Source organism: Pithys albifrons, chromosome 5 (assembly GCF_047495875.1).
Source record: "Pithys albifrons albifrons isolate INPA30051 chromosome 5, PitAlb_v1, whole genome shotgun sequence".
Classification (NCBI taxonomy): Eukaryota; Metazoa; Chordata; class Aves; order Passeriformes; family Thamnophilidae; genus Pithys; species Pithys albifrons.
Window position 1 is genome coordinate 24,089,377 of NC_092462.1, and position 12,849 is coordinate 24,102,225.

At 38.7% G+C, this 12,849-nt stretch overlaps 1 protein-coding gene across 2 annotated transcripts in view; it reads right to left on the minus strand.

Annotated features, from left to right (window-relative positions):
* Positions 1 to 12,849, minus strand: part of PPP3CA (protein phosphatase 3 catalytic subunit alpha) — a 184,662-nt gene that overhangs the window by 19,217 nt on the left and 152,596 nt on the right. For both annotated transcript variants that reach the window (XM_071555919.1, XM_071555920.1), the window contains exons 8-10: positions 11,059 to 11,153; positions 2,859 to 2,984; positions 173 to 247 (exon numbers count right to left, since the gene is read on the minus strand). In XM_071555919.1, the coding sequence (XP_071412020.1) occupies positions 173 to 247; positions 2,859 to 2,984; positions 11,059 to 11,153 (296 nt within the window). The remainder of the gene's footprint in view (positions 1 to 172; positions 248 to 2,858; positions 2,985 to 11,058; positions 11,154 to 12,849) is intronic.

Below are 12,849 nucleotides of genomic sequence, written 5' to 3' on the forward strand. Positions count from 1 at the left end.
TAATTCTTTCCAGAGCATACAGTATAAGCAAATCCACTGGAGTGTAGCACAACAGTTGCTTTCAGTCACACAGAATGCAAATTGGACACAGAAAATTATTTCAGGGTTAGTAAATAAACTTTAAAAGTAATCTCAAGGCAAACAATCTCGACAAAGGGTGGGAGGCTCTTACCATCAAACCCATCTTCCTCTGTTCCCAGTTCATCATCTGAGCAGATGTTCAGCACATTTACCAGCATCTCTGTCACTAAAACGGAAAACAAGTGCAAAATGTTGATATTATGATTCTCTTGTCTAGCTATAGTAGTGTGAATAAAAATTCAGTGTAATAATGGCACCCACTTTTTAAAAAATAGGGTCTGTTTTACGCATATAGTAATAGAAGCTGAAAGTGTCTTATGTAGCTAATAAAAAGTACAGGTTTCCATAAAAATTTTTCCAAATATAATGAACACCACAACAAACAGACCTTACAAAAGTCATGTGCTTAATAACCTCTCATTTTGCAATTGACAATGAAGTATGCAACATTTGTTTTCTCCCCCTCAGTACACTTTTGCCTTTCACTCAACCTTGATAACAGAACTGATCCCTCTGTTCTTGCTGCTACATGGCAGTAGAATTTAATTTCCCTGGTCAGTGAATGGAACAACATTTCACTGGAAGAAGTTGCAGCAAGAGGGATCACAGAATATTTACTTATTTATCCAGGTTTTGGACACTGTACTTCCAGTTCAACAAAACATTAACCCTTGCACGATATCCTTGGTGTCCCTTGAAATTCAGGACAAATAGACTAGACACTGGAGGTTCCTTACAAATGGAATTATTCTATACTCAGTAGTTACATCATTTTTGGAGACTATATTCAGCTAGCTTACTTTGGAACTTGGGCACAAAAGGGTCAGCCACAGGCTATCCCTACCCTGGTCTCATCTCTTTCTGGAGAGACAACTGAGACGTGAACCAGAGACCACATAAGAGTAAGAACAATTTAAAAAACAACCTCAGCAAAAATCACAACCAAAGAAATGTAATTTAGAGAACAAAAAAAACAAAGTTAGGAGGTAAAATGTGAAACCATTAGCAGATTAAGAAAGAGTTCACTACATCTACACGTAATAAGCATCATTAAATGGGTTACCAGGCATGTCTAGCCTTGTACGAGCTACACAGGTTGAAAATTTAAATTTTTTAGTGAAGTGGTTATTAAGATCCTCTTCTGAGTCAACTATGATGCCTTGGAACATTAGAAGTGTGGGACAAAGCTATAGTTTTTTCCTACTTTAGTGAAGGATTTAATACTTTCCTTTGACAGGATTAGTGGAAACACTTTCCACATTAACAACAAGTGAAACTAACAGCTTCCTACCTTGGTTGGTCTTTGAGGGAAAAAATCTATATTAAAAAAAAGGAAATAAATAACAAGCTGTGCATAACACCAATTTTTACATCCATGAATATTGTTTTGCATAGAAAGGAAAATAATATCTTCACTTCTTTAGGCTCTAAAATTTCCAAGAAATTGGCAAGTGTGACTATTGGAAAGACATGAAGGAGGGAAAAAAAAGACTGAAGAATGAGGAACATCCATGGTCTCAGAACCTCAGCAAATCTGACCATGCACCCTGTAGCCCCACCTGAGGATGGGAAGCCTCTGAAAGAATGACCTTACAGAACATGTTACAGGACTGCAGTGTGTATGGAGAACACAACCAACCTAAAAACAACCTGGCTGAGTTTATGGCCAAAGAAAATAAAACCGTTTTATCTGCTTCACAAGAGTCTGCAACACACGTCAGTATGGATTATGTAATGTCTCCATTAGTGGAAACAGCTGTCTATTCTTTGTTAATCCCTGTTCCAGTGTCTATCTGCTTTGTTCACAGAGACCTCAGGAGTCTCACCAGCAGCTTTCCTCATACAAAAGAGTAGCTGAAAACAAAGCCGGTCAGGACTGCAGGTAAGAGCCACAGCTGGCTGTATTTCCAGTTGCCTATTAAGAGAGAACTGTTATTCCAAGCAGCTTTTAAGAGTTTATTACAGTTTTCTGGCAGTAATTGCTGTTGCAGCAATACTCTATAATGGATGGATCAAAGCAAGCTTCATCTCAGGCTCTGAATAAAATGACTTGGGATTTAGGCAGTTTGCATTCTGGATTCATTTAATACGCTAGACCAAAGTGTTTTCATGCCTTTTGTGTGCTTGCCATTCATAGCATGAAGCTGTATTCAGGCAACATCAAGAGCATCATGTTTCAATAAAGCATCATTTGTGTTCTTTAGAGTCTTGTTGCCAGTGATGAGGCACCATATGCCCTGTGCAGAGAAGGGGCTGAGGAACAGGTTTTCCTTCTTGCTGGCATCTCTCTACTCTCTCCAGAACAGTGAGCAAGACTGGTCTTGGTATCACCAGCTCTGTTTGCTGATGAAAAAGCAACCCACTGTCATCTTATCATAATGGTCAACTGAGTAAAGATGTAACCACATGTACTGAGGTCTGCTGAGATGTCCCTTGAGCAGTAAGCAATATCCAAGGGAATGCCCAAGAGCTTATAAAGGAAAAACTGATCAGAATTTTTGTTCAGTGAATGCACCTCCAGCCTGTAGTGCCATAAAATCTACAGCAGAAACATAATGGCATCATAGTCTGGAAAGAGTGGAAATTATAAAAATATATGAAAGTGTGATTAGGCGTTGGTAATTGCTTGCCCCTCTGAGGCCTGTTTCTACAAATTTGTCCTCAAAGGCAAGACATTTGTCTTAAAATTATTCTTGCCCTTTAAAATAAAAGAGGCCACATGCTCAGTGACTAAGAAATGATTTTGCAGTTTTTATGAACAGAACCAACTGACATACCTTTCTCACCCACAAATGGTAAGGACCAGGTAAACACATCCATGAAGTTTGGAAGCCAGTACGGATGGGGGGAGCAGTTGAACTGCCTGATATTCATAACGTTGTTCTCGTACTTCAATACTGCCGCTAGAAGGGAGAAAGAGAAGAAATAAGAGACATCAGCCATGCATGTATGTGACTGGTGACCAGACCAGTAGCACTGACAGCATGCACGGCCTGCAGAGCTGCTCACCAGCTCTCACCCACTGCATCCAGCGGCAGCACCTGACTGCCAATTACAACAGGATACAGACTCAGTAAAGTCCAAATTCATTTTCAGCCTGAAAGCAGTGTCATCAGCTTTCCCTGGCACTAAGATGGGCTGATAAGTGAATTCGTATCTCTGAGTCAAGAGTGTGAGCTCTGGAATCTGCCACCAGTGAGGAATGAAGCCCACTATCCACAAACCCCCATTTCTCAGTTATCTGAGCTCCTCACAACCATACTTTGGAGATAAGACAGACGAGCATTTATCACCCAGAGTTTCAATGCTGCTCTTCCAATGAACATTTTCAGCATGTTTCATTCACAGCATGGTACAGGAGATAACATTTGCTTCTCACATTATTCAAAGTCTAGGACTGTGCTCCCTATAATATGAATCAATACTAACACAATTTGTCTTGCATCATTTAACATTCACATCATTCTTGTCAACACAGACACACACACACAGACTAAGTTTGTTACTGGGTAGAAATACAGATATTTATGACATAGCCACTTTTAAAGCACTACAGCAAGTTCAGTGTTAACTTCTGTTAATGGACTTCAGCAGGTTCACAGCTGAAATAGTAATCTGAAAAGGTAATTTTGAGATTACCACTGAAGTCCCACCTAAGAGACTTAGAACAGAAAGACACAGAAGTCTTTAAACAATGCAGTTACAAGAGATTGCACGCAGGACCTCTAATCAACACAAGCAACAAAAACAGTCATCACAAGAAGGTGCATCATACTTTGCTTTCCCCTTTCCTCCACCTTCCCACCTGTGGCTTCCCAGGAAGGTACATGGTTCCAGTGACTGGTTATCACTTAACAGCCAGCAATGAAGTTGCACAGCTGCAATGTGAGAGAGCACTGTAGGAAATGCAAAGCTGGCTGCAGGGACCGAACAGTTTCTTCTGATTATTTATTTCCTTTCACTGACTGTGTGTCAATCAGACAAGAAACCTTATGCAGTAGGCTGTTGCTTCTCACAAAAATTTAATAGGGTGCTAAATGTCTTCGATTTTGTGGCTGATGACAGAGTCCAGAGTGATCGGGGAGTTTCTGAAAGCTACTCACTGACAGACACAGAAAACAGCTCACTGGCAATTATGTGAACTTTTGCTAGGCAGACACACTCCATTTAAATAAACCACACTTGACTCTTGCCCATCCCAGTCTGACAGTCAGCAGTCACTGTGCTGCTCAGTAAAAGAAAAAAATGGTTTAGTACTGCTATTAGCAAAATTGAGAAAACTAGTGTTGATGCTTTTAAGATTTCCACCACTTTTTGGCTGCGATCACACACAGCAGATTGAAATTCGTTCTTCTTCTATTAGTGACACAATTGCATAATAAAACTAAATAATTTGCAACTCTACAGAAAAAAAAGAGTCAAAACCACACAAAAAAGACCACTTAATGGTTGTGAAAATTCATTTAGGAGGACTAAAACTCCAAGTTCATCATATTAGTGAGCTGAGCTAGTTCCCCTTCTTCCTATTTCTTAGATTAATCCAGTAAGTCTATTTCTAAATTCTGTGAAATCTGAATAAGGATTTTTACAAGGAATCTTTAAAAGTGGCCTCTGAAAAAGCCTGAACCATATGCAGAACAGTTTGGAAAACATCAAATTAAATATAAATGGCTTTAGTTGGGTTGTTTTTTTTGAAAGGCAGATCATTTATGATAAGATTAGTATAATAAAAAAATCTTCACACCACTGTATTAATTTATATATCTCAGTATCTTAAAAAAGAAAGCTCTGGTAATAGTATTTTAAAAAACTGTCTGTTAATGTCCTGTACATCTCCTCAACAAATTATTTCAAAAGCTACTTGAATTAAAATAACACAATACAATAGAGAAGGGTAATAACAGAGAGTTCTAAAATAACCCTCCCCTTAAAAGTATAAAATAAAGTAGGGTATCACAAAGACTTTTTGGCATTTTTAATTAAAAATCTGTAATTTGCAAGAATAATGCACACGAAATATTTTTATATAGGTAACTAATGAAGATGATATTTAACATTAAATAAACAGGCTCTTGTTATGAGTGTGAAGTTCTGACTACTACTTAGAAAAAGAAACCTTCATCTGGATTGAGAAGAAAATGCCTCTCAGGTAACAGCAGGAGTTTCCCTGAGATTTTCTGGCCCCTTTTCTTCTTTGGGTCATACCTCTCTTTTTCCTCTTTGTTGTCTCAGAAAAGGTTGGGGGTTTCACCTCTGCTTCATTTTCTAGTCCACCCTAACTTGATGCCTAAGGAGATACAGGAGGCACCAGCAGCCTTGAAAGAGCTCGTTTTTTGAAGGTTATGACTGGAGGCCACACAGTCACTCATGGAGGAGACAGAAGTAAGCGGGATAGGTTCCTTTGGTAACAGAGAAAATCCTGACTCTCTCCAATATTTGCTGTTCTAGGCTGCAACCTCACTACTTTTCTTTCCAAACACACACTCAGATGGGTGCTGGCAGACCAAGCCACCAGCCACCACCATGTATCATCACCAACCACAGCAAGAATCATATTATTCTTAACAGACACACACATTTGAACCTAATTTTGATAACTGCTGTTGTAAATAAGTTTTAAAAGCTAATGTTTTTTAAAGTGAAGATGTGCAGATAGGTCAAATGACATTACACTTCTTTCCAATGCTAGTAAACTGAGATACTGGATGCTGAAATCACATCAGAGTGAAAGGAAACACTAACGCAGCAGGCAAAGAGCATTTGTGCTGTTTAGCTTTAAGCATTTAACACAGGTACCCAAGGCTGGAAATACGTATGGTGAAAACTGTGCAGGTAAGAAACTTCCTTCCTTCAGCCAGAAATGGAGACAGCCCTTCTAACCTTCTCAGGGTTAAATATAAGCTCCTGGTGCTGTATTTCCTTGGTGTCCCTCAGTTAAAGATGAGTCTGGAGCAACTGTCTCCTGGGTCATACCTGTCAGATCTGAGTGAATGTCTCAGACCATCTCAAATGGTGCTTTAAAAGCCTATGTATTTGGAGGTGGATTAAGGCCTAAGCAATATGAACAACATTAAAATGTGTGACAGACAGTTCAGAATTTCTCAAAGACATCCCATGTTCTGCTTCAAGATCTGTCAAATAATTTTTCAGTATAAATTAATGGAAACAAATAATAAGAATCGTAGAAATACTAGCCCACAATGTTTTTAGATGAAGAACCTCAAAACAATTTTAGTGAAAAATTTTACTATGTTTTTTTTCCAGACAACCAACCCTGCATTTAGAAAATGGATCAGTGAAAGGTCTCTCAAATTCTTCATACCTAAGAAAGAATTTCAATTTCTGATTTAATGCTGAATTAACTTTAGCATTATCTGTGCAACTGGGAATGTTGCCTTCTCCTCAAGCAGAGTTGCTAAGTAACCACAGCATTTTCTGCCCAAGTCAGATCAGGGATAAGGGTTAGTAAAATGCTCAAGGAGTTTAAACATTATCAAAGGAAAAAACCATTTACTATAGCAGGTAACTATCTAAATAATCCAGTGCAGAAGTGAGTCTAATTGCAGGTGGGAAAATCTTCCCTTACAGAATTCTGAAGATTTTTATTTTACATGTGCAACTGCATTTTCCAAAGCAAAAGCAGAGTAGCATTCAAGATTTTATCAACAGACTGCAAAAATCACTTTTGGCAAACTTCTCTGATTCGGCAGTGAGATGGCCTAGATACCCTGACAGCTCCTCTTTATAAGTTTTTGTTTCCGTGACAAGAACTCATCACAACTGCAGAGATAAGGCATTAAAGAAAACTGACAGGGCAAACACAAGGTTTCATCTCTTTCCTTTCTCCCAAAGTGCTGATATTTCTCAAAGATCATTCTTGTCTTCCAGGTGTATTACTCTGCCTTTTTCCAGATAAAAATTTTCCTGTTAGACCCATTCGGATCAGGTAAATTTCTTAAGGTGCATCCTTGGTATCCTGTACGCTGATACTTTATACACATTTCACTGACTTATCACTTAGGTGATACATTAACAAGCATATTGATCTACAGGTGCTTTTTAATTTTCTAGTATCCCAAACTCTCCTGCAGACTTTGTTTCTCTGCATCATCTGTTTTTCCTTTCAGCAACAACACCTGTATGTTGCCGCATGTTGGGCTTTGCTCTTGATACCTCTGGATTCTCTCGTGGTTCTCTCTCCATTACAAAACCTATTTCTTTAGAAGTGTTCAAAAGATAATAGCCTGTCTTTAAACAGCTAGTTAAAGTGTTCACTCAGCCAAAAAGCATGCACTTAGTGAAGTGACTGCCAGACACTAAAATAACAAAGTATTGCCAGTGTTTTACAAATAAATTTCCTGCCTCTGTAGAACTTCTGTAAAATCTTTCACTTGACTTTTTTTTTCTTATTTTTGGTGTGGGTGTGTGTGTGTGATGAACAGCATTACAATGAGTCCTAATTAAGACATTAAGAAATACTGAATGCAGAAATGAAGGTTTAGACGTGATACAAGGCCAGATCACACCACACAGTAACTTCTGGCACACTCTTATTCTCTTGCTATAGAGAATTTCTCAGTGATGGACACCCTTGACTCCAGAGGCTAATCTGTTCTTACACAATTTTCCCAGAATTTCTTGATAAGTACAGCCTTCCTCTGAGGCCCTGAAGTCACAGGTAACCACCACAATCCAATTAACATTTATCTTCCTGCATAAGCTTCCTCTCCAGAAGCAGCAGTCTTAGAAAAGTCATCAATGCACTGATATTTCTTGTAACAAGTTTTAATATTAATTTACGGTATTGTTTTCTTTATGCCTTTTAATAATACAAATTGAAAGCAGAAATGTTTCAGAAAGCTATGAAGACACCAAACAGGTAAGCTCAGAAGTTGCCAAAAACATGAAAATTACTTCCCTTTGCCAATGCTCTCCATTATAATGAATATGGAAGGAATTAATAATAATGAAGAAGGATAATCAAGGAAAAAGAGGGACATAAGGTTCCCAATATCTAGGTAGTTTCTGAGCCTCTGAATCACTCCCTGAAAGCCTCTCTGTCTCCATTTTACAGCACAGGGAACTCCTGACAGGAGCCTCCCAAAGGAAAACATCACTGTGGTACCCACAGCTGTGCGTGTGTGTGGCCTGGGCTTGTGACGGGACCAGCAGCCACGTGGTGGATGAATAACACACACAGCTTTCATGAGGCAATATCCAGGGACCAAAAGGATACAGGGAACTCCCTTCGGTGCCAGAATTGGGCAGATAAAGCCAAAAGAGATTCCCATAGTGGGCCGGTACGTGAGACAGCCCATGCAGAGGGTCCATGGCAGCATTGTTAACAGCAGGTATGCTGAACAGGGTCTTGTTTGGAGTAGCTTATCTTCAGCTACTCCTGTCAAACCTTCTTTTACTCTGGGATTGTTGCCTCTCTACTACTCTTTGAGGACGTATCTGATCGCAGTGACGGCTCTCCAGTGGTGACTGAAGGAACCTTTAGATAAAGTGGGCAACCAGGTCTACTCCTCCTGAAGTGCTTTGAAGAAGCACAAGAAAGTACATCTGGTTTAATGGGTATGAGAACTATCACCCTGGGGGGGAAATGAACATTCTTAGCCTCTGGCAGCTTTTTAAAAGATGTATTTATCTTAACAACACTGCATTTAAAATTGACCTATTTCATGTCAGTGGGAGCTGGAGCCACTCAGGAATTTATTTAGGGTGACTTCATTAGGTAACTGACAACCAGAGGCATACTAAGAATGCACACTATGACACAAAGGCACTTACTGGTAGGAGATTTACTCCTTTTCCAAGGACCGATAGTAACCAAACCCCAACATGATAAAAATCATCAGGTTCTGCACCAGTGCATGCTGAGTCAGCAGCTAGAGCAACTGTCCTGCAACACCTCTGGATGGAAATGCCTTCTTTCATCTCCTGAAATCAGTCAGTCAGAAACTCTGTGTTCTCAGTTAATTCCTCTGCTGTAAACCAAGGAAGCCAACAAGTAGCCACACTTTACACTTACTGAGTATGATGGTGAGTTTTATTGTTGAAGAGGGAAGCAAGCCCCCAGAGACTAGCCAGATAAAGATGCATGAGCAAAACAGCATGAAAAAGTATGCACAAAGTACTTTAAATGCCAAGAGCCAGTTCAATCAGTCACATGAAATAATGCATCAGAATGCCTAATGAGAGAAAAGGAGGCAGTTAAACTCAATGGAAATTCATTACAAAGCTGCTAAAGGTCAGCTTCTAAATTTACAACAAGCCATATATTAGAGTGGCACACTGGTGCTGATGTCACAACACTGCTGATTTGCCCGAGCTCACTCAGCAGGTATCACCAGACACACACCCAAACTCCAGCTGTGACCACAGATAACCAGTGACTCTCAGCAGCTCCCATACAGCCTTCCATTAAAAGGTTTCCCACTGAATTCAAGCCCTGCCTGCCACAGTCGAGCATCCTGGAACAAGGGAAATGACTCTCTCTTCCGAAATGGAGATAATAGAAAGGCGCTTCTCTTTGCCACCCAATCTCTGGTTTCAAATTCAAGATTATGAACATTGTAAATCACTGCTTTACATTTAAATTTGCCTTCAAGACAAAGTCTCACATTATTCACCCATTGCCTTCATTGCACAGAACTGCCTTCATGCATTAAGAAACAAAAGGTGAACACCTTCTGTCACTTTCCTTCTACCCAAAGTAGCCAACCCAGAGAGTAAACACCCTTCCCCACCAACAGCAATGATGCTACCAAGAAAATTAACACATCTCTTGCTTCATTCTGCACTTTTTTAGGTTGCTAGCAGAGCCCTTACATTATTCACTTTCACGAACGAAGCTACTGACAGTTCTGCTTGCATGGTTTGCAGAATTTTTGCACGAGATAACAGGCATATGAGAAATTTGAAGTGTACATGCCCCATTATATAAGTGAAGTGTTTCCTTCCCTTGCATACAGTTCATGGCACAACAGCTTTAAGATTATACATTTTATAATATAAAATGGTGTCTGAAGAAGCTTTCTTTTGCAAGTTTTTTAAAAAATATTGCTTACTTCCTCTGCAAACAAGCATCCAAATTAAAAATATTCATTCTCAAGAGAAATCAATCTCTCCAAGGGAGATACTTTCAAGAATATCATTGAGAAAATGTTATTTTACTTTCCTCACAGATGAACACAAATAATTTAAACTTTACTGGGAATAGGAGAAAGTGAACATTACTGCTCATTTCAAGATATAGGACGACAGGTTTATTAAAATGCTTTATTTTTAGAAACATGATTTTTTCCCCCAGTTCATTAGAGATTTCTGGGAATGCAATAAACTAATAAATTCAGAGAATTACGTTCAGCCAAGTCTTTATAGAGTGACTATTGGCTCTTATTTGTGCAGTAACCTTTTTATTTTTTGGATAATTATATTTAACTTTCTCCATTACAGTGTGCAAGGACTAAGAAACCCAAAACATAAAGAAACACAGACAATATCCATCCCATGCTTTATCTAAACACTGATGATCTGTCATAAAGTTTGTTAACTGGCTAGGCAGTTTGTCTACACGAACTCCATTAGTTTTATTGGAAAGAAGTGAAGGACTAATAATTAATTATAAGGAACACTGGGCTTTAAATATCTCACCCAGAACATTTCTTAATATATTTCTCTTAGTTAATAGAGCTGATTTTGGTTTTGCTTTCTGTGTAAGATTCACTTAATAACTTGCAGTCAAAATACAGAAATATCCTAAGGCATATTAAGAAACACAGTTATGTTCAGAGGCATACATCTGCCTGTAACAGATTTAATTAGGTCTGTATTATATAATAAATGGAACAACCATGAACTAATAAATAGAGGGAAAAAATGGGCATGAACTGATTAATGAAGGAGTGGAAAAAACTCAACATATTTGAGTAAAGAGAAGTACACTGTATATTGACAGAGTTGAATTCTTACCTTTGTTATTGTATACATCTAGATAGTTTGGTGCTGAAAAAATTGTGATTAGAGATGGGAAGCCTGTTGTTTGGCTTTTCCTGTACATACGATACCTGAGGAGAGAGAAGACACTAATTATTACCCAGTGTTGAATGTCTATTTGTCACTGACCAAATATAGTGCAAAAAACTCCTAGTGCATTACTGTACTGGCTGATGACAAATGCCAAGAAAGAGAAACATATGAGCTGTTTAAAATCCATGGCAAGGAGTATTTCCTGCAGTCTTTCTCATTACATCCATTTGGTGTGACCAGTGATGCACACCATGCTCAAAAGCTGTGCCTCTGCCTGAAGTTTAGTGAGCCGGAGGTGGGTTTTGTTATGAATTTGCTCGGTGCTGGTCCCTGCAGCCATGTGGCCTCTACAGGCATGACCCCAGGACACTCCCAGACCTTCCTCTGTGGAACTGCAGATGAAGCAAGCACCAGCAAATGGCTTGGGGCTGCAGGTACTGCCTTCAGAAGAGAAGTGCAGGTTCTCCATAACCCACTGGAGATGACCACAAGGACAGGGGAGGGGGGAAGTATGAGAATGGGAGGGGAAACAGAGGGTCCAATACTTTCAGTGCTGTGTCTAATCTCGTCCAGTCTATTAGCCATTTATTAATGTCTGCATGTTTTCATTACCTAACCTTGCTGCCTATGAAAAATAAAAGGCTTATTGGACCAACAAATAATCAATCAAGCATTAAACCTGCAAGTAATTGGAAATAAACGAACAAAACTACTTAGACACAAGCACACCAAATACTGCTCTTTAGTCCTCAGCTACAAGAAACTGAAGAATCTGGCAAACATCCACTACAGTTGCACTGAAACTGCTGTATAGTTTCAATGTAATCTCTTTTACAAAATTTAATTTTTCACCCTTTATCGGAAAGCAATACAATAAAAATGAAATTTCATTACCCCTGGGTATTTCGTGCCAGGTATTTTTGGCACAGTAATAGCTTGCTTTTAATTGCATTGACGTTTTTAAGTAGTGACAATTCAAACATTCAGAATAGCTTTTTGTATGCATAATGAATATTGACCTTATTCCTACAATATCGCTAATTTATCCTTTGCTATTCTAGTAGCATATAGTTTCTATCTCCAAACAAACACAATAATAATGTATGCATGATATGCAAAGCTATTCAGATTATGATCCTTCATTAATATCTCACAAGTATGGTTCAACTCAAATAGTGTTTTTAAAGTCATTTTTTAAAGCAGCACAAAAAATTCTATCTTTACAATGACAATAATTTCCTGGGGAACCATCAACACCTCCCGATGCTTGACCTGGACTGTTCTTGCACACAATGTTTTAAACTCCTTAAATTCATTAATGATACTCCTGCATAAAAAAATGTGTGGCTATTGAGTTCCACAACTTTTATTTTTATGAAGTGTAAAATCAGTAGGCCCACAAGTTTCAGGTAGCTATGAAAGACCTGAAAGACAGTTCTGGCCTACATGAGCCAAATCACTTCCCAGGCATGATGGCAGTCTGTGTGTCAAAAGTCTCTGGCATATCTGCAAAACATCTTTTTCTGAGATGAATTTGTTTTTCTTTCCAAGTTTGGCATCAAAATAATTTTGGTCATTTTATTTCACTTAAAAAAATCCCTTAGGCTAAATAAGTAGCATATATAGAAGGACTCTTAAGTCCCACAATTCAGTAATACTAATGTAAAAGACACTGTAATGCCAGTGTGTATTTGTATAGCATTAATAAAAGGTGAAAGGAATTGCAACTTAAGT